Raw genomic sequence first — 23608 nt, 5'->3', positions numbered from 1 at the left:
TGGTACAGAGATTTTCTGAATGGGTACTGGCCTGGGTGACCCTCGAGGCCCATTCACTTGTTCATCCCAACGATACCCGTACTGATGGAGCTTCTGGAGCCTGGGGATAATGAGATGTGTACAACAGCTCCTGTCCTCTGGATACTAGTGCTGCCAGTTTAGCTGTCAACTGAAGAATGAGGAGGGGGAGAGGTTGAGGAGAGAGGTAAGCCTGCAAGGCCAGCACCTAGTTTCCCGATTTTCAGACCCTGGTAAGTGGCAAAGCCTTCCCTATTCTCCACTGCTGTCTCTACTGCTACTTCAGACAGCCACTGTGAGCCCCGCGGAAGAAGCCACCAATTTGTTTGTGATTTAGACGAGTTTCTGGCCATGTCCAGGCCTGAGTGTCTCCAGTGGTGGGCTGACCGGGTTGGAATAGAAAATGATGCACATCCCTTCCAGGACTGGCGCTCGGATAAGCTAAGACTCCATGATCGAGGAATGTCTGACCAGGCCATTCCAGAGCTATTCCATCGAATTCCAAGCAGCCCCCCTCCCTCCTTTCCCCAGTCTGGGCCAGGGCGGAGGCTAGAGCCAGAGGGCCCAGTCGGCCTGGGCTTCCCGCCCGGGGGCGGAGCCGCCGCTGGACGCCCCGCCCCTCCACCTGGGGCTCGGCCCCGGCAGATGTTACAACTTTTTCTCATTCTCTCCCGCGGTGTCCCCCACAGACCCGCCCAACCCGTGCCTCCCTCCCCTTCTCCTCTGGGGTCCTGCCCACCTCCCTAAGGGGAGCCGACAGTTCTCCCGACTCCGGGCGGGGCGAGAGGCCGGGCAGGGGGCTGGAGGGTCGGGAGGAAGAGAGAGGGAAAGCAGAGGCGAGAGAAATTAGGAGGCGGGAGAAATCAAGGGCTAGAACGAAGAGGGGAGTCAGAGAATGGTCGAGAGCACTTTTTGGAAGCCGCCACACCGTGTCTCAGGCTGGCCTGGCTGAACTAGGGGAGAGGGACACGAGCGGCGCAGGGCGGGCGCTGGGGCGGCGGGAGACTGCTGGTCGCGGGCCTGACCTCCTCAGAGCGCCCCGCTGCGGCCGCGCAGGTTTGGCCTCATCGTCCAGCCAGTCCCGGACCGGCCGCTGGGTCGCCCCCCGGGGACGCTGAGCGCTCTAGCAGCGTCCGGGCCAGTCGGCCGGCGGGCGTGCGGGCCGTGCGCCCTGGGCGCGCGAGGCGGTGCGGCCCTGGGAGCGCTGCGCGCCGGGACGCACGGGCCGGCATGGCGATGCAAGCCCTCACCGGCTTCTCTCTAGTCAGCCTGCTCGGCTTCGGCTACCTGTCCTGGGACTGGGCCAAGCCGAGCTTGGTGGCCGACGCGCCCGCGGAGGCTGGCGTGGAGCACCCCTCGGCTGCTCCACCGCAGCCTCCCCACATCATATTCATCCTCACCGACGACCAGGGCTACCACGACGTGGGCTATCATGGCTCAGATATCGAAACCCCCACCCTGGACCGCCTGGCAGCCGAGGGTGTCAAGTTGGAGAATTATTATATCCAGCCCATCTGCACGCCTTCACGGAGCCAACTTCTCACCGGCAGGTAAGCATGACCCAAGCCACTGATGCCGGTCCAAGCCCCAAATAAACCCAGCTGTAGGTTTCACTTTGTACTGACATTTACACCACTGGGAGCTGGGAAGCCCCGGCTCACAGCCAGTTCTGTCTCCAGTTGACTGTGTGATCATTAGTAAAGACCTTTGCCCTTTCCGGGCCTCGGTTTCCCTACCTGTACACTGAATGGGTTGGATCATCTTTGGGGATCTTCTCCCTCTGATGTTCTAGGACATTCAGACTCCACACCATGTGAAGGAGACATCTGATCATCTCTTTGTTAGAGGAACATGGAAGCCTCTGACATCTAGGTTTGAATGTTGCTTCTGTTAATATTTACATACCCTGAGGCCCTGAGCAGGGTATGTAACTTCTCTAAGCCTCAGTTTTCTTGTCCATAAAATGGGGTGAAGAACAGTTTTTAATCTTGAAAAAGAGTGGTGAAGATGGAACCAGTTGCATATAGGCTGCTTGCTTATCAATAAATGGCAGCCTCTATGTTACTGGAAGGTTTAGGGCCTCCAAATTGTTTAATGATGACATTGGGAGGAAGCCAAGGAATGGATAGGTGGAGGAGAAAGGCACACACAGGATGCCTGACCTGTGTAGCCTTAGGCTAGTTACTTCATTTCTCAAAGCCTCTGTTTTTTCATCTGTAAAATCCTCCCAAGTTGGCTGGGAGCCCCAAGGAGACGTGCTGCTTTCTCCATAAGGAGTTGTCCACAGGCAAGGTGGTAGGATTACAGGATTAATAGAGCAGGGAAACAGGAGGTGGGTGTGTGGAAGGCAAACTCTGGCCACTTAGGAGAAAATCCTTTGGCAAGGCTGAAGTTAATCCTCCTTGGATGGGGTCCAAGGCGTGCTTTCTCCCAAATTCCATCCAGAAGCCACTAGCATGATCTCAGAAACCAGAGCCATAGTCTTCCTGTTTCCTGGATGGGAGAAACTGAGTCACAGAATCAGGGAGGGCCAAACTCCGTGCCTGTGCCCAGCTTCGGGATGGGTAGGAGAGAAGGCTGAGAAGCCAGGTGCTTAGAGGGGCCCTGGAGCTGGGAATCAAATAGGTGCCTTTTCTTTCTTCAACCTGGCACTTAGCATTTAGCTCTAGGAACTGAGAGAGAGAATCGGAAAGAGGAAGGGGCACGAGTGTATGAGTTGGGGGTGAGGGCTGACAGTAAAGACCCAATGTTAGCCGGCTTCCAGAAGAGGGAGGAGGAATCTGCATTCCTAAGAGTGGTGCACAAGTTAGCATTTCTCTCCGAGAGATGACTTTTGGTTTAAGCAGGGGAATGAGCAGCATGCAGGGCAGCGTTCCAGCCCTGCCACCTCTCCACCCCCCCACCCGCATCTGCAAAGTTAGCTGAGCATGGCCGGGCAGTGTCTGCCCTCCGCCCCCTGCAGCTAGCTGGCTCCATCTGACTGATGGTGACTACTCTCATTAGTGTTTGTTAGTGCATCCAGCCGTGTTTGGTAAAGCTGGAGAGAGCCAGTTTCCCATGTTACTCACTTACAGACAGACTAGTGACTCTTAGCTGGCCCACCCACTTTATCAAGCAGGGTTCTATGGTGTCCAGCCTCTGCGAAAAAGAGGCCTGCTACCACTCGGGGCCCTTGGGTACTTCTTGTATCAAATCTAATCGTTCATTAGCTTAACCCAGGGTCTGCAGAGGCCACATCACTGATAGATTTTGAGTGTGAGACCTGGGCTCAAAGCTCAGCGCTCCTGCTTGCCAGCCGTCTTGAACTTGGGCCTGTTGCTGCACTCTTGGGAGCCTCAGTTTTATCATCAGTGGAATGGAGGTAATAACAGTCTTCACTGTAGGTTACTTAGGCAAAGTAAGTGAAATAGTGTGTGCAGCCTATAGTGTTTAAAATGGCAGTAGTAGCTAATAATAGCTGACAACCAAAACAGCTTTACGATAAGGAAACCAAAACAGAAAAATGCACCCCAGTGACCAGCTTAAAGGTATCAGGAATTTAGGTCATGACTGGCTTAACTTGGATGCCTAGGAGTGAGAAAAAGGTGTGGGGTTCTAATACACTTGTGAAGTTCCAGGCTTCTCACTTAGTCTGGGGCTTGTAAGCTTGAGTGAAGGCGACACTCTAAGCAGATAACATGGACACCTTGACCACAGAAGAAGAAATGGGATAGAAATGAATAAATGGGGAATGAAGAGTTCTGCTCACCGTTTGCTCCTGCCTCAGGGTGTTAGCCTGTGAGTGACCTGGATCTCAGGGCCACATAAACTTGCAGGCAGGCACCTGAGAACTGGTCTCATAACATTTGGGAGCTGGAAGGTTTTTACATGTGTCCCATTCCAACCAGCTCACTCCTCACATGAGCTAACTGGGGCCTCCATGGGGGAAAGAAGTGGCGGCCTAATTTACCAGAAAAGGGTCTGTGTTTGGGGACTCTGATTGGCTTTATGTTCAAATCCTGGCTCTGCTCCTGACCACTGAGTGAACTTAAACGAAGTCTTCCCTTCCTCTGAACCTTAATTTCTTTTTAAGTTGAGATGAATAAACTAGAAAATGATTTGAGTCCCTCTGGTTCTAAAATCCTTTGAGTGTCATTCTTCATTCATCCATTTCATAAGTAATTAAGTGTCCTTGAAACATCTCCGGAGCACTAGGAATACAAAGAGGAATAAGGGGCAGTCTCATTAAATATCACTGGGCCCAAGAACATGTATGTACAGCCAAGTAGAATCCTATGGCTAAGCTGAACCAGTGAAGGTTTGTACTTAATGCTGTAAGAACCCAACAGCAAAAGTGGCTCATTCTTTGAGTAAGAATGTTTATAGTGATGGTAACATTTGGGCTGGACTTTTAAGAGTGGATAGGAGTTTTCTTAGGAGAGTAGGAGTTGCTCTAGACCCCATAACAAGTTAGGGGGCTTAGAATGTAGGGACTCTGAAATCTGGAGTCAAACTGTTGGGGATACAAATCCCAATTCTAGTTACTAATTGTGTGACTCGCTGGTTAAATGATTTAATTTACTGAGCCTCCGTTTTCTTATTTGGGACATGAAAATAATAATGATAGGCACCCCCTAGGTTAAAGTGAGGATTTAGTAAGATAATTCCTATAAAGGGCATAGCACCGCAATACTGAGCATACAACAAGTGCTTGGCACCAGCCTTTGTTATTGTTGTTATCATGATTAGCTTGGGTTCAACTCTTAACTCCCCAGCTTCCTAGCTGTGTGATACTGCTTGAGTGGCTTAACCTCTCTGGGCTCCAACCTCCTCATCTGTAAGATGACAAATACCTGCTTCAGTTGATTTTGAGGGTTCAGTGAGCTAATGCATTTGAAGTGCTGGGCAAATTTGATAACAGCTACTGGGCTTCCCTGGTAGCTCATCTGGTAAAGAATCCTCCTGCAATGCAGGAGACCCTGGTTCAGTTCCTGGGTTGGGAAGATCCCCTGGAGAAGGGATAGGCTACTCGTCCCAGTATTGTTGGGCTTCCCTGGTGGCTCAGTTGGTAAAGAATCTGCCTGAAATGTGAGAGACCTGGGTTCGATTCCTGGGTTTGGAAGATCCCCTGGAGGAGGGCATGGCAACCCATTCCAGTATTCTTGCCTGGAGAATCCCCACGGACAGAGGAGCCTGGCAGGCTACAGTCCATGGGGTTGCAAAGAGCCAGACATGACTGAGCGACTAAGCACAGCACAGCACTGGTTACTTTACTGTTCTTGCCAGTAGTGCTGGCACCTGAGCCCACCTCGGAGTGAGTGTTGGAGGTTGGGGAGCCAGAACAGTGGTTTCTGCCTCACCAGTGATTTCTGTGTCCTCCCCTCTTCCTGCCAGATACCAGATCCACACAGGACTTCAGCACTCCATCATCCGCCCTCGGCAGCCCAACTGCCTGCCCCTGGACCAGGTGACACTGCCCCAGAAGCTTCAGGAGCTGGGCTATTCTACCCATATGGTGGGCAAGTGGCACCTGGGCTTCTACCGGAAGGAGTGCCTGCCCACGCGCCGGGGCTTTGACACCTTCCTGGGCTCGCTCACAGGCAACGTGGACTACTACACCTATGACAACTGTGACGGCCCAGGGGTGTGCGGCTTCGACCTGCACGAGGGTGAGAATGTGGCCTGGGGGCTCAGCGGCCAGTACTCAACTCTGCTCTACGCCCAGCGCGTCAGCCACATCCTAGCCAGCCACAGCCCCCGGCAGCCCCTCTTCCTCTACGTGGCCTTCCAGGCGGTCCACACGCCTCTGCAGTCCCCGCGCGAGTACCTGTACCGCTACCGCACCATGGGCAATGTGGCGCGGAGGAAGTACGCGGCCATGGTGACCTGCATGGATGAGGCCGTGCGCAACATCACCTGGGCCCTCAAGCGCCATGGTTTCTACAACAACAGCGTCATCATCTTCTCCAGTGACAACGGCGGCCAGACCTTCTCGGGGGGCAGCAACTGGCCGCTGCGAGGACGCAAGGGCACTTACTGGGAAGGGGGTGTGCGGGGCCTGGGCTTTGTCCACAGCCCCCTGCTCAAGAGAAAGCGACGGACAAGCCGGGCACTGGTGCACATCACTGACTGGTACCCAACCCTGGTGGCTCTGGCAGGGGGCACTGCCTCGGCAGCTGATGGGCTGGACGGTTATGATGTGTGGCCAGCCATCAGCGAGGGCCGGGCCTCACCACGCACGGAGATTCTGCACAACATTGACCCACTCTACAACCATGCACGGCACGGCTCCCTGGAGGGCGGCTTCGGCATTTGGAATACCGCTGTGCAGGCCGCCATCCGCGTGGGCGAGTGGAAGCTGCTGACAGGAGACCCCGGCTATGGTGACTGGATCCCTCCCCAGACGCTGGCCGCCTTCCCTGGCAGTTGGTGGAACCTGGAGAGGATGGCCAGTGCCCGCCAGGCCGTGTGGCTGTTCAACATCAGTGCTGACCCCTACGAACGGGAGGACCTCGCTGGCCAGCGGCCGGATGTGGTCCGAGCCCTGCTGGCCCGCTTGGTGGACTATAACCGCACAGCTATCCCCGTGCGATACCCAGCTGAGAATCCCCGGGCCCATCCTGACTTTAATGGGGGTGCATGGGGGCCTTGGGCCAGTGATGAGGAAGAAGATGAAGAAGAGGAGGAAGGCAGGGCTCAAAGCCAGTCCAGGGGGCGACGCAAGAAAAAATGCAAGATTTGCAAGCTGAGATCCTTTTTCCGTAAACTCAACACCAGACTGATGTCCCATCGGATCTGATGGGTGGGGCTGAGATACTTTCCCATGCAAGCTGGCCCTGTTCCTCACCAGGGAGGGGCTTCCAGTCAAGTCCTCCTCCTCAGGGAAATGGAGGCCATACAGTCTCTCAGTTGAAGGGTGGGTAGCTTGGTTTGGGGCTTGGGGGAGAATAAACAAGACTGGGATGCCCGGGGTCCCAGTCGTGCCTCTCTGTTGACTTGCTCTGTGACCTTGGGTGACCTGCATGAGCTCTCTGAGCCTCATTTCCCTCATCTGGAGAATGAGCTCTAATGACTTTGTCACTCTGTGGTGTGGATCTGGTGCCTGAGACCACGGTGAAGTTCCCACCGACTTTGTCACCGCCTAGCTCACTTAAGGCCTTGCTCTTGAACCCTGAACCTTTGTGGTACTTCCTGGGTGAGGGGCCACCCAGAGGCAGCTCCAGGCCTGGACCCGAGCTGCGGCATCATGATCTTGACCTCTGTCTGAAGCCATGCCCTGAGTACTGAGGTTGGAGGTGCAGGGACCTGGGACCTTCCTGGCTCCTCACGAGACCTGGGTCAGTCCTGGGGACAGACTGGTGGTGGTGAGCTCCCCTTCCTGGGAGGGAAGGGGAGGACTGGGCCTGGCTCTTAGCTGCTGCAGGATCTAAAAGAGTGGAAGCAACTGTGCAAAGAGCCCCGCACCAACCGTCAGAGCATCGGGGTTCTGCTCTGACCTTGGGCCCAGTCCTCTTTCCTGGGCCTCGAATTCCACACCTGCACAAGGGAATTTTAGCCCTGGCTTTGCCTACCTCACAGGCCTGTAGAGAACCGGCCGCAGTAATGGTTGTAGAGGAAGCCGTGAACTTGATTAAAAGGCAGGAACACAGAAGCAAGGGCTGCAGTGCTGTTGTGAGCTGGTGTGGGTGTGTGCACGTGTGTCCTGGGCCAGGTGTGAGCTCACCATTGTCCTGGGTATTGTCCAGGGGACAAAACATATGGGTTTTGGCCCAGGCCTGCCCCAGATCCTCTGTGTGGCCTCGGACCCCCTCTGGACCTCACTGTCCCTGTGTACAGCGAATGAACTGAGAACCCTCCCCCTAGGTGTTCTGGGCACCACTGGGCGTGTGTGTATGTTGGGGGACACGGGCTGGGCGGTGGGGAGGAGGGCGTGGGGGTTTCAGGGCTCGCTGGCTGGGTAGCGGCCTCTATCTGCACACTGCGTTCTGCATATCTCCCTTTAGCTTCCAGTCCGTGCAGTGTGTGTAGGCGAAAGCCCTGCTGTGAATTTTGAAAATAGTTATTTTTGTCTCTGGCAAAGGAGGCCTGTTAGGACTCGTCAGCATGTGGATGAGCGGGACGGGTGGGGTGGGGTGGGGTGGGGTGGGTGCGGTGCAGTGAGCGGGGTTCAAGACTTGGTGGCAGGCTGGTAGGCCTACTGCAGTGTGGCTGAGCCCAGGAGTGATGGTCCAGCTGCGGCTGCACAGTGGAGGTGACCTCCATGTTCTGGGCCCCTTCCCCCCAGCCCTGCTCTCGTTTCCCTATTCTGGCTTCCCTCAACCAGAACCCTTCTCTGTCTCCAGATTGTCAGTGCCTGGGTCGTGATGAGTCAGGGGCCACGACCAGCTGAGGCCTCTGGGTTCCAGCCACCCTCAGCGTTTCCGCCTGTTCTGGAGGGGAACTCTGCAGTCCCAGGTCCAGCATTCCCCAGGGCTGGCTCATCTGTGGTCTGCCACTTACCTGAAATATCGCGGCTCTGCAGGACCCTTGTCCCAGTTGTGTGGGCTGGGCCCTTCCAGAGTGGCATGGAGCCAGGACTCCCCTGCTGCCCCAGGCTCATACCAGCTGAGCAGAGGCCTCTCGTGTGTGCTGAGTTGTCTCTGTCTGAGCAGCCCCGCCTCCAGCTTCAACCAGCCCTACTTCTCTGCCTTTGGGGGCCACAAGTGCAGGACCATAAAAGGCCTATTTCTACTTGTTCCTAGGCATCAAGGCATCCCCTCTGTGGCCCACTGGGCCCTAAACATGTAGGCCCCACCCGGGACGGGGGCTTGGGGCTGGTGCCCACTCCTGCTGCCCTGAGAAGGAGGACCAATCTTATCTTCAACCCAGCCTAGAGCTCATCAGCCTCAGTCTCCTGCCCAACCCAGAAACCAGCAAACAGGCCAGGAGCCCCACTCAAGTTCAGCCTGTGACCCTGTCCATGGCCCAGCAGACCCCAAGCCTACCTAACCAGGGTGCTGGTAGCTGACTGGGGCCTGGGACTGGTGGAGGGTCTCAGGATAAGGAGGAACTCAGGGCTCAGGGCAATGTGATGAGAGGCTCAACCTGCTTGCCATGGCTTCTGCTCTGCCCAGCAAGGAGCATGTTGCCCAGTCCCCTTCCTCCTACTCCCTATGGCTCCTATCTTCCCCTGCAGCCAGGGCACCTGGGTCTGGATTCTGTGCCAGGCCTCTGAATGGCATTCCCAGGCAGATTCTTGCAGCACCTGTGGCAGGGAGGGGTAGAAGGGTGGGCAGACCAGAGGCAGCTCTGGCCCCTGGTCATAGATCTGGGGGGAGTGGGGCCCAGAGATGCCAGACAGTTCCCCTCTTTTCCCCTTGACTGGACCAAACAGCCACAGATCTGCCAGCCAGGTGGGTCAGAGCCAGGGGCGGCCCTGTCCGAGCTGCGCTCTGTCTGTGGTGTCTTGGGCAGGGATGACCAGGCCCCTGGGAGCCAGGAGAGAACCCCAACCTGGCTGGAGGAGCAGGGCTCTGGGCACATCCCCTGCTGGGCCTTGGCTCCATGTCCTCCTTTCTATTGGTGCCTATTGGGCACCTTGGGACCTAGGCAAGTAGCCCTGACTGCAGGAAAGAGCGGGGCAGAGGAGGATAAGGGAAGGAGCACTGTGGTGGGAGTCAGGTGTTCGGGATTGTCATCCTGACAGCTCCTGACTTCGGCGACTGCATGAAGGCGGCTTCCTCTCTCTGGGCCTTAGTCCCCTGTCTATAAGGGGATGGGGCTGACTCTGGGCCTGTCCTGCCCTAGTGAAGTCCTACAAACAGGGCAGGGGTGCTGAAGTCAAACAGATCCTCGACTAGTAGGTCTTGCCACATCTCTGCAAAGCAGGCGATGATTGTACCAATCTCATGGACATTTGTTGTGAGGTATAAAAATAGTGCAATATGTAAAGTGCTTAGCACAGGGCTTGGCTCTAAAGTGGAAAGAACTATTTTTCATGTCCTTGGAGTCAGTGAAGGAACATCTTGTCTTTACATTTCTCAGGAAGAAACGGAGGTCTCAGTGGGAAAGAACTGCCATAAGCACTCACTGCCAACAGCAGGACTAGAACTTGGGTCCTCAAGCCGCAGGTTGTGCTGTGCAAACCTGGGCCCAGTAGCTGTTGTCCTCTGTCTCTTGGTTCCCTGCTTCCCTCTCCCCTGCAAGGAGTGCCACCTCTGTGGGACACCTCAAGGCACAGGGCCTGACCCCTGCCTCCTCTCCCTTCTGCGTGCGAGGCTGGCATTACTCACTGCAGTTAACGAACCAGATCACTCTCCACCCAGACCCTCTGTAGGCTCATTGCTGTCTTGGCCCACTTTCCACTGATTCTGCCCCCATGCTCACTGCCCTTAATGGGACAGGCCTCACGGGGACCATGTGGATGGCACGTTTTCTATGGTGCCTGCCCAGGCCTTGCAGGACCCTGAGGCACTCGGGCATGTGCATGTGAGCTCGTGTAGGGGCTCTGGAAGGTGCACGTGAGTCAGCTGTCACCCACTCCTGTGACCCAGGAATTTGGCCCTGCTCCCTATGTACAGCCTGTGTTCCTGTTCCCTACCCTAGCGTGTAGGAGCCAAGCTCAGCACCCTCCAGAGCATCCACCCCTGGCCACCAGGCTGTGGCAAGCAGGCCTGCTCTTGTGTACTGCATGCAAGTTGCAGCTGGGGGGGCGCACATGCGGGCTCTCCTGCCTGCCGCTTCCCTGGGGAATGGGGAGTCTGGCAGAAACAGTCCCCCTGATGCAATCAATCTTGTGCGCTCAGCACCACGCAGGCAGGGCTGGCTCCTCGCTGTCCGCCACCACTGGGCACAGCTACCAGCCTCTCGGGCACAGGGGAAGCAGTGAATTAGCAGTCGTGCCTCCTCAGCAGGGTGGTTGTTACAGTCAAGATGGGGGTTGCCTGTCTGAGGCAGTGCCCACACCCATGTTCGAGGCCTTTGAAAGTTCGGAGGTGTGTTTGTGTGTGTGTGTATAACAAGGAGTTGCCAAGGAGACCTTTTCCTCTTCTCCATTTTCTTCCTCCCTCTCCATCCTCTCCAGTCATCTCTGCAGCATCAGGACCCTACAGCCTGGGTCCTGCCCATCCCCTAGGACCGTGTGCACAGGGTCCAGGCCAGCACAGGGAGGAAGAAACTGAATGAAACTGACAGAAAGAGAGGAAGGGAGACAGAAACTTGGAAAAGGGATAAAAAGGAAGAGGAAAGACAGGGATACCTGAGAAGGAAGGGCTCAAGGGGAGCAAGGAAGGAGTGAGGAGAAGGGAGAGGCTCAGGTCAGCTCGAAGCCAAGCTGGACTATCACCTCCTTTATTCAGAACATTAGACCCTCATTAATACAACCTCAGGGCACAATTCCCTTTTGTCCTGTTTGTTAATTTCTAAAGCAGCATTGTTAGTTAGTACCTGACATGCTGGGCCTGTTCTCCTGCCCCAGTCCTTTGTTCTGCAGGAATGCTGCAAACCAGGACAGGCAAGGTGATGTCCAAACCTGAGCTCAGCTCCAGTGGGAACTCAGAGAATGGCACCTGGAGTGATGTGTGATGTGTTCTTCCATGATTCAGAGGGAGCAGTATGAAGAGGGAGTGACTTTTGAATTTCTTCCTAAGAATCATTTCCCATCTTTTGAGCATTTACAGCATGTCAGACACTGTGCTCATCTCATTTAATCCTTAGAACAGCCTTGGAGCTGGGGAATGTTAGCTCTATTTTGCAGATTAAGAAATCAAGGCACAGAGAAGCTAGGCTTCTCATCCCCAGTCACAGCCTGTAGGTCATGGAGTCACTCTAACCACTGCCCAACGCTGCCTCTCCTCTCCTCTGGGCAATGACTCAGGTGCCCTCGGTGGTCGCTAAGGATGGTTCCAGTGCTTTCACGTGTGGAAGCAGTCTCCTCCTGGGGACAGGCTAGCAGGTCTGGGATACAGGGGTGGTGGTGCAGCCTTTCTTCAGCTCACCTGCGATCGATTCTAGCCTTTAGATGTATGTTCTGTGCCCTGCCCGCTACCCACCAGCTGTGCAGCCCCTGAGCAAAGGCCTCTCTTCTCTGCCTCTGAATTGCAACGTTGGCGGCAAAGCGGGAAGCATATTGTGCACAGAAACAAAACTGAGTGGTTTTTCCTTTTTCTGAAGGTGGTAATGGTGCAATTAGTGGCTAAGCCATTTATCCCCTCCTCCCTGACTCTCCTCCCCTCCTTCCCCTCTGCCTCCCTCCTGTTTCTCTCCTGGGAAGAAGTGGCTGCATCAGAGTCAACTCCATCATTCTCTCTCACTCCTGACTCGCCCAGGAAGAGGGACAGAACTGGAGAGTACCCAGATTTCCTCAGGGGTCCTAGGGGACCTAGGGTTGTATAGTCAGGGGTCTGCTGGGGTTGGGGATTACCAACAAGCAGATAATTGTGTCTACTAAGTGAGGTGACCAGTAAGGCGATTTGGAGATTCTGAAGGAGGGCTGGGCTAGAAACCCAAGAGAGTTGGGATCCTGGATCCTTTTATTGTGTGGTCATTGTGGGCAAGTGCTGGCATGGAGGGCTGCAAAGGGAGCTTGAATGGAGGAGGTGGATGTGAGGGTCCGAGATTCTGAGTTCAAGCTGCAGTGATGGCAGCAGTCATTGTTTCACTTTAGATCTTCTTTCTGCCGCTTCTAGAAACTAAAAAGAGGCCTCATGTTTACATATTTCATAAAGGCCTCCATAGCTCTCAGCCTACTCTGTCTTCACAGCCTTCCTTTCCAGTGGCAGCTAAAAGGAGTGAGAGGCTCAGAGAGGGGCTGTGACTTATCCAGCATCACACAGTCAATATATGTTAAGACTGGAATTGAATTCAGATCTTTAAATGCCAGTTCCTTTTCTTCTTAACCCCCCAGGTCTTGGGGTGAGATCTTGGGGCCATAGATGTGGTTACCGCCCTGAAAAGTTGAAATTGGCAGGGAATGTGCCCACAAAATTTGGGAATGAGAATTTTAGGGCAGGTCCATGGCCACTCCCCTCCAAGCCAGGCCATGCTCCCCTCCCCACTGCTGCTTCCGCCTTTTTCACCTTGACGTGGAGCACAAGCAGAAACTGGGACATGAGACCCAGGAGACCAGATCTCTATGGCCCCTCCGGGGGCCTGGGCTAAGAGCGTGGCTAAGGAAGAGACCTCCGGAGGGGACCTGAGGGACAGCAGACTGTCATTGCTGAGAGGGGCTGGGATGAGTGGGCTGCCAGGGATGTTCCCTCCAGAACCCCAATAGCTCCTCTGCACTTCTGCCCCTATCTAGAGTGCCAGTGTGATGGACAAGGTGGCAAAGAACAGAGAGAGAGAGAGCGAAATAAGAAAGACAGAGGCAGAGGCAAAAAAAAATTAGAAGGGAGCAGAGAGATAGTTACAGACGCTATAGTGATCTACTGAGAGAGAGATCCCAATGAATTAGCCATCGTTTCCCTGTAAACCTTAGAACCTGGCAGTTGCCAGGGCAACGGGGCAATACCTGTCTCTCCAGAGGAGATGAAGTTGCCAGGGTAACTGCTTCCTGTCTTTTCTGGGGACCATCCGGAACATGGCACCCACTGGCCGTTACCATGGTAACTGCCTTTTTGCCCCACTTAATCCCATCCTGTCTGTTACAAGGGCCCCACAGTTAGAAGTGGGGGTGGTGGGAAGACTGAAGATCACTTGTGGACTAAGTTTCTCTTCCCTTTCTGCCAGCCCCTCCCTAAGTCCATCACCTTGAGGGTGCTGGGTCCACCCACCCCAGGCCCACACAGGCCTGCAGTATTGTGTGTGGTAGGGCCAGGGCATCCGGGAGCAGGTTTTGCAGTGGAAGGCAGGCAGGTGTTGGGGAGGCAGTTACCGGGGCAACGGGAACAGGGCGTTTCGGAGGTGGTTGCCATGGGGACCTGGATGCTGACGAAGGCTCGCGAGGCTGTGAGCAGCCACAGTGCTCTGCTCAGAAGCCCGGGGCTCGTCAGTCAAGCCGGTTCTCAGTTCGCACTTGGCAGCACGGGCAGGCGAGTGGCCCCTAGTTCTGGGAGCAGCAGTGCTCCGGTCCTGGTCCTACAGCCCCAAGCCTCGCCTGCCCGCCCAGCGCCAGGATGGCCACCATCACCTGCACCCGCTTCACGGAAGAGTACCAGCTCTTCGAGGAACTAGGAAAGTGAGTTGCAGCTCAGAGAGTCCTGGAGGGCTCAGGGGGCTCATCATCATGGGTTGGGGGGCACCTGCACTGCTTCCCGTGCACACAGGAAGGGAGACAATGTGCTTGGAGGTGCTTGCATGTGCAGAGTGCCTAGAGTTGGGCACAGGCATGTTTGCCAAGATGTGCCAAGGCTAGCTGCGTGAGTGTGTGTGTAGAGGTGAAGGGTTGACAGTGCGTGGCAGTGTCTGTGCATGCAAACACACACACACACACACACACACACACACACACACACACAACTGCACATGACCTGGGCACACACAGATTCTTAGAAATTCAGGATTTAAAAGGGTTTTTCCCAGTCAGCTGAGTCCAAGGCTGGAATCCTCTGTTGGGTTTTTTTCTTGAGGTGGCCATCTGGCCTCAACTTGGTTACTTCTGGTGACAGAGAGCTCATCATCTCCTGGGTAGTTCCTCCTGCCTTTAGGCACCTACAGCAGCTGTGTGGATTGGCCGACTTCTCTTTATAAGCACAGCCCCTCCCCACCTTCCCCCTGCCAGCTCTGCCAAGGGTGAGAGCAATGGTACAGCAGGGGTTAATAACTGAGCCACTGTTGAGACTTCTTGGGTGTTGGGAGGAGGGGAGAGACAGTCAGTGAGCTGTGGGAGGGGGGATTCTGCTAAGGCAGGGGCTAGTGATGTGAGAGTGCACCAGCTCTTGTCCCTCGGCAAAGTTGTCCAGCCTCAGAGCTCATTTCCTGCCTTTGATGACTGGTGTGGAGAGAAAGATGGGAGGAGGTGGGGGAGGGAGAGGAGAGCCCCTTGGGATAGCCCCATGGATTGTGGAGTGTCCAGGGAGCACTCCCAGGTGCCGCCAGCTAGGTTTGTGAAGCAACTGGAGATAGATCCACAGTAGGGGTACAGTTCGGAGGCAGAGTTTGCCCTATGGGCACTGCAGCTCCAGTGCCCTGGGTGGCCCCTGACATAGTAGCAGGAGTGCAGGGGAGAGGCACCCTGTAAGCAGGTGTGTGCTGCTGTAAGGTCTGAGTATGCACACGCAAAGGTGCATTTTGATGTGTGTTGTTGTGTAAGCACTGACTCTGTGGTACACTTGCGTGCACTGAAAAGGTGTGCAAGTGTTCATGTGTATGTGCCCTGGGGGAAGGTACTGCTGTGTGCTTTATGTGGAAGTCCTGAAAATGCAAGTGTGCCCTGCAGGGGTGGATGGATGCAAGCGGCACAAGGAGGTCCGTTGGCTGATTTGCATGAGAACGAAGGTGCATACATGCGTCACTTATGTACACATGGTTGGAGCTGTGTGCACGTCAGCTGTATGTAAATATGTCTGTGTAAGGATGCGCAGGTGGGACTTGGGCTGGCTGGTGTCCCTGTGAGGTCTGGATATGGACATCTGTGTGGACCGGGGTCCATACCCATGGGAAGGTTTATGTGTGTGTGTTTGAGGCCTGGGCCCATGGGCTCGGGTGGGAGTGTGGCTGCTGAAGGCATGTGCGAGCTCAGGCTGGTGTCTGCATATGTGTGGGAGGTGGGCCCATGACTGTGTACAAGAAGGCTGCCCGCACACACACATGCACACACACACTTGCACACCAGGCTATCCTGATACCTATAGGCATACACCAGACCCTTGTACAGAAACATACCCATGTGCAGACGTGTACTCACTCCTGTCTGCAGACTTCCTGTCTTTCTGAGTGTGTTTTTGTCCTGGGGGTGGGGTGTGGACAGCAGGAATGAAATGTTTGGAGCTGCTCTGGAGGACCCAGGCTGTCTGCCGCACTTGTGCAGGGACCCCTTCTCAGCTGGGTTCCGGCATCCACGGGAGCCAAGGATTCCCTGATCAGCTGGGCGCTGCCTTTCAGGGTGCGACCAAGGCTCAGTTCTGGGAGGACTGCGTCACAGAGTGCAGTGAAATGGAGTTGAGATGTGACTCAGGCGCTTATAAAACTGCTGTTTTGCCCTAAGAGGAGATGGATATCATGAAGACTGGGTGGTCTGGTGGTGACTTGGCAGGGAGCGCCTTCTTGAGCCTTCGTGGCTCCACAGTCTGCCAGGGCTCTTGCAGGGATCAGGGCATGGGCAGAATTTCTGGAGCCCTTTTGTGACCATGGCAGAAAGACTGAGGGTGGCAGGCATGGCCAGGCCTAATCTGATCAATTTCCTTCCACAATTACCAGTGCTCTTAACCTTTTTAAGGTCACATATTCCTCCAGGAATCTGATGAAAGTCTATCTTCCCTAGAAAAATGCTTGAACCTACGAAACAATGCGGGCAAGGTCAGGACTCGCCAGATGTCAGGAAGCCTAAGGATGGGGCCTGAGGATGCTTGTATTGGAAAAAAAGGAGATGAGGCGCTACCCCTCTGATGCCTGGGTTTAAAAGGCCAGGCTGCATCACTGGGGAGGCAGGGCTTTCCTGATTCACTCGAAGCTCCAATCCAAATGACCAGGTAGTGGCAGCACCCAGCACAGGGGACAAGGCCCGGACCTTACCACCCATAGCGCTATGACACTGGGCTGGCCATGGCACCTGTTTCCCACAACCTGTAACCTGGAGATAAAGAGGGACTGGGAGGATGGAGTGAGATGGTTCTCATGAAGACACAGTGATGCTTGTGGCACCCTGAGATCACCACTGCCCTCAAATGGGGGCTGGCACCTGCCAGGGCTTTGCTTTTTGACAGGAGTTTGCCCAGCTTGGCAGAAGGGGTTGACTGAGCCCTGCCCTTAACCCACCGGGCTGTCTGGGATGGGACAGGCTCCTGTTCTGTCAGGATGAGCAGCGCAGATGCCTACAGGGACCATCCTTCAAGGGGTGACCCAAGGCCCTGGCCAGCCAGGACACTGCTGTTACCACCTGGAAGCTGAGCTCCCATTTCTAGGAACCCACTTCAGATCACCAGCATGATGACTGCCAGAGGCAGCTAGGCTGGCCCTCCAAGGGGCCATGGGGGCCTTTGACCTCCTTTTGCAGGGCCCTGGCCTCCCAGCTGCAGAGAAGGACAGGAGGAGGACACGAGCCTCTTGAGGGATTCCTGGCGCCCTGCCCAGGGTCCTGACTGCAGGCCTTCGAGGACCCTAGGGTAGGGCTGGCTGAGGATGTCAGAGGAGGGGCTCCTGCCCCGCCTAGGGGGCAGCCAGCTGAGGGGGTTGAGGGGTTGGGGTCAGAATTAATGCTCTAGGGCCTCTTGATGCTCCTGGATGGAGGTCCCACTGCAGTATATGATTCACATAAGCCAGGAACTTGATTCCAGTTTCCCTAGAGGGTTGGGGTGGGGCTGTCTCTGGGAACCCAGAGACTAGCTCACTTCCTCCTTCCTTGACCCATCCAGTCCTCCTTCCTCCCATGGGAGAGGCAAACAGAAGCACAGACCTTAGGAGCACAGAGGCTTGTTTGGAGGCAGGAGGCAGGTTGCAGCACCCCCAGCTCCAGGGTCAGAGTGGGCCTGGGCGCTAGGGTCAGAGCTCCCTGCAGACCCAACCTTCTGGAAGACCAGGACCCAGGGTGGGTGGGGCAGCGGGGAGAGGAAGGGGTGAATTCCAGGAGATAGAGAAGGAGGATGCCTCCTCTAGCCCTTGACATTCTCCGGGCTTTGAATCCCAGTCCCAGGAGAGGTTAGTTAGGGAGGCAGAATTACCCTGCAGCCTGTGTAATCACTGGGCTGTACAGAGAGAGCCTGGGAAGGAGATTTTACTTGAGAGGGGGAGGGAGAAGGGAGGGAGGCTGGAGAGAACACACAACCCAGTCTTTTCTCTTTAGAAAAGGATCTGAAATTGACTCAAGGGTGGTGTTGGAGCTGGGGAAAGGGTTGCAGGGGCCAGCAAGATTGCCCGAAGGAGAGGGAAGAGCTGGCTCTGGAGCCCCCATGGCTTTGTATCATGAACAAGGCTCAGGCTGGGCTTGATCAGTGGGGGACACTGGAGACCAGAGGCAGCTCCCTGTTCTGGGGTGGGGTGGAGGTGGGGAAGCCCAGGGTCCTGGGTGCTTAGGTTCCTTCGCTCTTGGACACAAGCTCTGACACCTGCAGGTTGTGTTTCTCAATCCCACTCTCTTCCTGGCAGGGCTGTTAGGAGGATCCTAGGTGTAATACCGGAGAAGAGAAAATACCTGTGCCATGAGGCACTATCCCCCGCAAAGACAGGACTGTGCTTTTATTTTGCTTCTGACAACCTGTCACCTTTATAGCCCTTTGGGGCCAGTGTGGCACTTCTCCACCCACTAGCTCATCTCTGAGGGAGGGAAAGGACTTACTCACCCATCTTACAGATGAGCAGACTGAGGTCTGAGAAGGTGAAATGACCTGGCTCAGGGGACTGGTGGCAGCACTCAGGCTTGCGTGTAGGTCCCCAGCACCGCGCATATGGAGAGAAGACTAATAAGGGGTGCCCCTCGTGGTGCCCTGCCTGGGGAACACTTCCAGGGAAGAAGGGTGTGCCCTTGCGGGTGAGGGAACTCTGAACTGTCACTTATCCTCCCATCATGATTCTGCCTCTAATTGACTGTGCCAGATCCCTTGTCCCTGGTGTACCTCAGCTTTACCATCTGTGAACTGGGGATCAGAGCACTTCTGCAGATGCTGGAAAGCATGGTTAGAGTTGCTCCCCTCTTTAGCCTCTGTGAAAGGCACCTGTGGGAAATTTCAGGCTTCCCGAACACCAGAGCTGGGAGGACCATGGACATTGTCTCCTCACAGCATCAATGGTGGAGCCAATGCCCAGAGAGACGCAGTTTGCCCAAGGCCGCAGGAAGAGCCTGTGGCAATGGTAGCCAGGGTAGGGGGCCAGGTGATGTTCAGGGGCCAGCGGCTAAGGATGGGAAGTTGGGGGGCAAGTGGGACAAGGGAAGGGGATAGCCTTCCCCCACTCTTCCTCCAAGCCACCAGAGCGGAAGGCACGCACATGTGCTGGTGCTTGCCGCAGCCCTCCGCCCCCACGCGGCCGCCCCCACACAGGCTGAGACACTGACACTGCTGAGCCCCGCTCCCGCCTGCCCGCCTCCCTGCACGGCGCGCGGTGACTGCTGCCAGCATCCCTGCAGTCTGGGGCCCCGGCCCTCCCAGAGGGTGAGGGCACAGCCTTGGAACGCAGTGCCTGAATCCTGTTGCTAGTGCACACGTGCACATAAACACACACGCACACACACACACGGGTGCATATGGATGTGTGTGTGTCGACATACTGGCTCCAACAGGACATGAAGCAAGAGCCTTACCTCCCAGTGCAGGGAGAGCAAGATGATGCTGGTAGGCTTCTGGGTTGCCCCCCTGCCGCCACCATCTCACTCTCATTCTCCCTTGCTCTCGCTCTCTTGCTTTTGCCGTCTTTCTCTCTCTGTCCTTCCCTGTCTTACTTCCCTGCATCTCTCTAGTCCGTTTTTCTCTATCCTTCCCTCTTTTGTGCGCTGGTCCCTTGGCCACAGTCCACCCCTCCTACACACACGTTGATGTGCCACGGTCTTTTCCGAGCCTCTCTGTGGTGTGGTAGGAAGCTTCCCAGCCCAGGCCAACCTGATGCAACCTCTGCCCCACCACCCGGCATGTCACAGGCTGCTGAGACCCAGCCCAGGCACTAGATCTAGGTCCCTATGGGACTTGGCTGCCCACCAAGATGTCAGGTGGGGCTGTGAGGCTGGTGGGACCTTCTGTGCTAGAAAACACTGACGGCCTTGATGTCTCAGCGTCATATAAAAGGAGGAACAAGTCTGTGACCCTTGCATCCACTCAACAAGTATTTCCTGAGCACAGACTCTGTTCCTGGCCTCGGGCTGAGCCCAGCAGGTACCACATGCCAGACTTATGTCATCTCTGCCCATTTGGGGCTTACGGTCTAGTGGAAATCTGACATTAACTAAATCACTTCAGATATTGTTATTTAAATGCAACTGGATAAAGGCTATGAGCACAAACATGGGGTTATAAGCTACAAAGAGACCTCAACTGGTTGGGGTGATGGAGGAATCAGGGAAGGCTCCCCTGAGGCAGTGACATTGGGGAGTGACAGCTGAGTAAGAGCCGGTCAGAGGGAAGAGTGTGGAAGAGTGTTTCTCAGAGTGGGAACAGCACAGGCCAAATCTCTGAGGTGTGTCTTTTGATGGAGTGTGTCAGCTCCAGGGGGTTGGTGGTCTTACTCTTCTTAGGCATGCTCTGTTGCTTTCAACTTTTTTTTTTTTTTTGGCAACACCATGGGGCATGCAGGATCTTAGTGTCCTGACTAGGTATTGAACCTGTGCTCCCTGAAGTGGAAGCATGAAGTCTTAGCCACTGGACCACCAAGGAAGTCCTTGCCTTCAACTTTTGGATACCTGGGGGCTAGAAGGAATATTAAAAACCTGTAGCATGTCTAGAAGAGGTGGGAGGTGGGCCAGGTGGCCAAGGTCTGGAAGCCAAATCAGGTGAGAGAGGGCCAAGAAGCTGGGGACTCTAGCAGGGAAAAGAGACCCCTCAGGGTTCCCTTCCCTTATCCCTGGAGGGACATCTTGAGCCCCAGAGATGATACAAGACTGCTCTATATGGCTCTGGAGGGCAGAGCAGGGCCACATGTCTAGAGTAACAGGGAGGTAGATTTCAGCTCAACCTAAAGAACTTTCTCATTGTCAACTGATCCTCTACCCCCAGATGAACATGGCTTGGGAAATATTGAGCCCTGTTCCAGCAGATACACATGTGGAAGCCCTCTTCTCACTGCTGGGTCTTGTTTCCCTCCTTGCCTGCATCCCTGTCCTTGTCTGGTAAGAGGCTTTGCTACAAGTACAAAGTGGGAGATGGTTTAGGGGTCAGGATAGCCTCAATTGCATATGAATATCAGAAGGAAGAGTGCTCCCTTGTCTTAGGGATGGGGAAATAAAGTCCAGAGAGGGTCAGGGGCTTGCCTGAGGTCACACAAGTCAGTGACACATGAGATCTGGGCCCTTTAGCCTCTTTCCATGTCAATTCTTGGCTTTTCACTCCTTGGAGCCTTTCTCTCTGAAAGTCTTTGGGGTGTACATGTAATTGAAGCCAGGCCAGGAGGCTCCCTGAAGCTGGGAGAAAGCAGCCCCTCACCATTTTCCCCTGTTTTGCCTGCTATGATCCTGTCACCAAGCCCTGTGGATATATATTTTTTAGTTTTCCTTTTTGTAACCCAGTCAAGAAAACCTAGGCACAGCCCAAACAAGGAACATGTTGGAACTTCTGTTGGTTCAATGTTCCCTGCAGCAAATAGACTCTTCCGGTTCCCAGGCCTTCTGTGTCCCCAGCAAGACTTCTGCTGGGTTGGCATAGGGCAGGCCTGGGAGTGCGGGACGGCTCGAAGACACTGCGTGCTTGCAGCATCTTTTGGAGTCTGGAAGTGGGCGGCAGCAGCTGGGGTGGAGAGGAGGAGGGATGTGTGGTTTCAGGAAAAGGTCCTAGGATTTTCTGGCTCTCAAATGCTAGTTTGTGGAGTTTGGGGAAGAGCTGCTATGCTGAGCTGGGGAGAAGAGAGAGAGAAAACCAAGCAAAGGGGATTCTGAGCCCCCAGCCCCTGCCACCTCTGCTCTGTTTGCCATCTGGGGACCTGCATAGCTGTGTTTGTTTGTTATTAAGAAAGGATACTATTGCTTAAAAAGAAAAAAAAAAGAGAAGGCTTACAAATGATCAACAGTTGATTTCACAGATGGATAAACTGAAGCCCCCACAAAGTGAAGGAATTTGCTTAAAGTATATAGAGGTGGGTGTTATGGAAACAGGGGCTTCCCAGGTGGCTCTAGTGGTAAAGAACCCACGTGCCAATGCAGGAGACATAAGAGACATGGGTTCAACCCCTGGGTTGGGAAGATCCCCTGGAGGAGGGCATAGCAACCCACTCCAGTATTCTTGCCTGGAGAATCCCATGGAGAGAGGAGCCTTTGCAGTCCATAGGGTCGCAAAGAGTCAGACATGACTGAAGTGACTTAGCACACGCACACACACATTATGCAAACAGGATGTTCTTTTCATATCTGAACAAATCTGATTTCAGCTTTTTAACTGTTTGAGGAATCTAGAAGTCCTCAGAGAATCTCACATGAGCCACAGTCACCCCCCAAAACACACACTCATTCCAACTCACAGGATGTTGTATATCATTTCCCACAAATCCCCCACCCTAATGCCCATCTGTGGACCACAAGTTAGGGGAGTCTGAGAGTTTAGGGTATTGGAAAGAGCAAAGGATGATGATTCAGGACTCCTGGGTTCAAGGTCTTGGCCTCAGTTTCTTTAACTGTAGAATGGGGAGAGAGTAGACCTCAATGGCAAGATATTACCGCAGTGTCTGCTGCAGCAACCTGTGGCCCACACTCCGGCCCCTCAGCCGGGGCTGCTCCAGCGACCAACCCCAGCTCTGTGCCTTCCCCCAGACATTCAAACCCCATCTGCTCTGGGTTCCATGCCCCCAGGCCTTGCTCTGTGCCAAGTGATCAGACAAGCTAACCTGGACTGTGAGTTATTGACCACCAAGAAGTATTACAAGTTAATCCTCTCACAGGTAACAGGTCTGTCTACCTTTGAGCAGAAACTTTCTGAACTCATCCCAGCTCATCTCAGAGAGGTAGAATGCTTAGGCATATTAACCTGGAGTGGTGAGATTTGGAGAGAGAAAACTGGACTTTGATTAAGAGGTGCCGATCACATAGTATTTCTAGTGAGCAGCTAGAAATTTGGGACTAGAATTCTGAAGCGAGGAATGGCTGTGCAGAAGCAGATTTCACTCTTGGGTGACACAACACTGCGGGGTTGAGGGGAGGTGGGCAGGGGCGGTGGTGGTGGTCAGAGAATCCCTTATGAAGCTAATGAAAACTATGCGTCCTCTGCACAGAACAATGCACAGACACAGAATAATTTAGTTAAAATTTTAGAGATGTTCACGAACACCCAGAGCCTCCCCACAGATCCCAGTTTCATGGTCCTGGGTAGAAGGGATGGCAGGGAAAGAGGTAAGGATTGGTGGAGAGAGAACAAGGAGTAGAGATGTTCAGAGAGGGATAGGAGGGGGATGAAGAAGTGAAAATAAGTTGAGGGGGCTGCCAAGGAGAGTGTGGTGACCCAGAAATGAGAGGGAAGACAGGCCTCAAACTGGGTAGCCACTGGGGCCAAATGTCACCTGTCGTGGGGCAGGCTAGGCAGATCAGGCCCACTGGGGACTGCAGGGGCGGGGGTGGGGGCACTGGGTGGGTGGGCCTGGCACAACTTTTCTTCCAGGGAGCCGGGGGTGGGAACCAGATTGTGGTGGGTTTTTGAAGCGTGGGAGGTGGGAAGAGGAGGCGGCGAATGTCGGACACTTGCTCTGGAAGTTTGGCAGCAGAGAAAGGAGGAGGAAGGAAGTGGCCAAGGCTTGTGGGTCGAGAGAAAGGCTCCTGGTTTTTCAGCTTTTCAAGTTTGGGGGAAGGATGGTTGTTTATTTTTCCAGAATGAGGGAGTGCTGGGTGTGTTTGAGGAAGCAGCCAATGAAAGGAAGA

The 23608-nt window shown here is 54.7% G+C and overlaps 2 protein-coding genes across 4 annotated transcripts in view; both read left to right on the top strand.

Moving 5' to 3' along the window:
- The first annotated feature begins 660 nt into the window (after positions 1 to 660).
- Positions 661 to 7648, top strand: ARSI (arylsulfatase family member I). Its single transcript, XM_061424032.1, has 2 exons — positions 661 to 1568; positions 5392 to 7648. Exons 1-2 carry the CDS (start codon positions 1249 to 1251, stop codon positions 6794 to 6796), a joined length of 1725 nt encoding a protein of 574 aa, XP_061280016.1. The 5' UTR covers positions 661 to 1248; the 3' UTR covers positions 6797 to 7648.
- Positions 7649 to 13903: 6255 nt separating this feature from the next.
- Positions 13904 to 23608, top strand: part of CAMK2A (calcium/calmodulin dependent protein kinase II alpha) — a 65996-nt gene continuing 56291 nt past the window's right edge. The window contains exon 1 of one of the 3 annotated variants that reach the window (XM_061424033.1): positions 13904 to 14152. In XM_061424033.1, coding sequence (XP_061280017.1) covers positions 14091 to 14152 — 62 coding nt within the window. In that variant the 5' untranslated portion in view covers positions 13904 to 14090. The remainder of the gene's footprint in view (positions 14153 to 23608) is intronic. The other 2 variants (XM_061424034.1, XM_061424035.1) reach the window with 2 other exon arrangements.

The sequence above is a fragment of the Bos javanicus genome, chromosome 7 (genome assembly GCF_032452875.1).
Source record: "Bos javanicus breed banteng chromosome 7, ARS-OSU_banteng_1.0, whole genome shotgun sequence".
NCBI lineage: Eukaryota > Metazoa > Chordata > Mammalia > Artiodactyla > Bovidae > Bos > Bos javanicus.
This window is presented reverse-complemented; position numbering and strand designations above follow the sequence as displayed.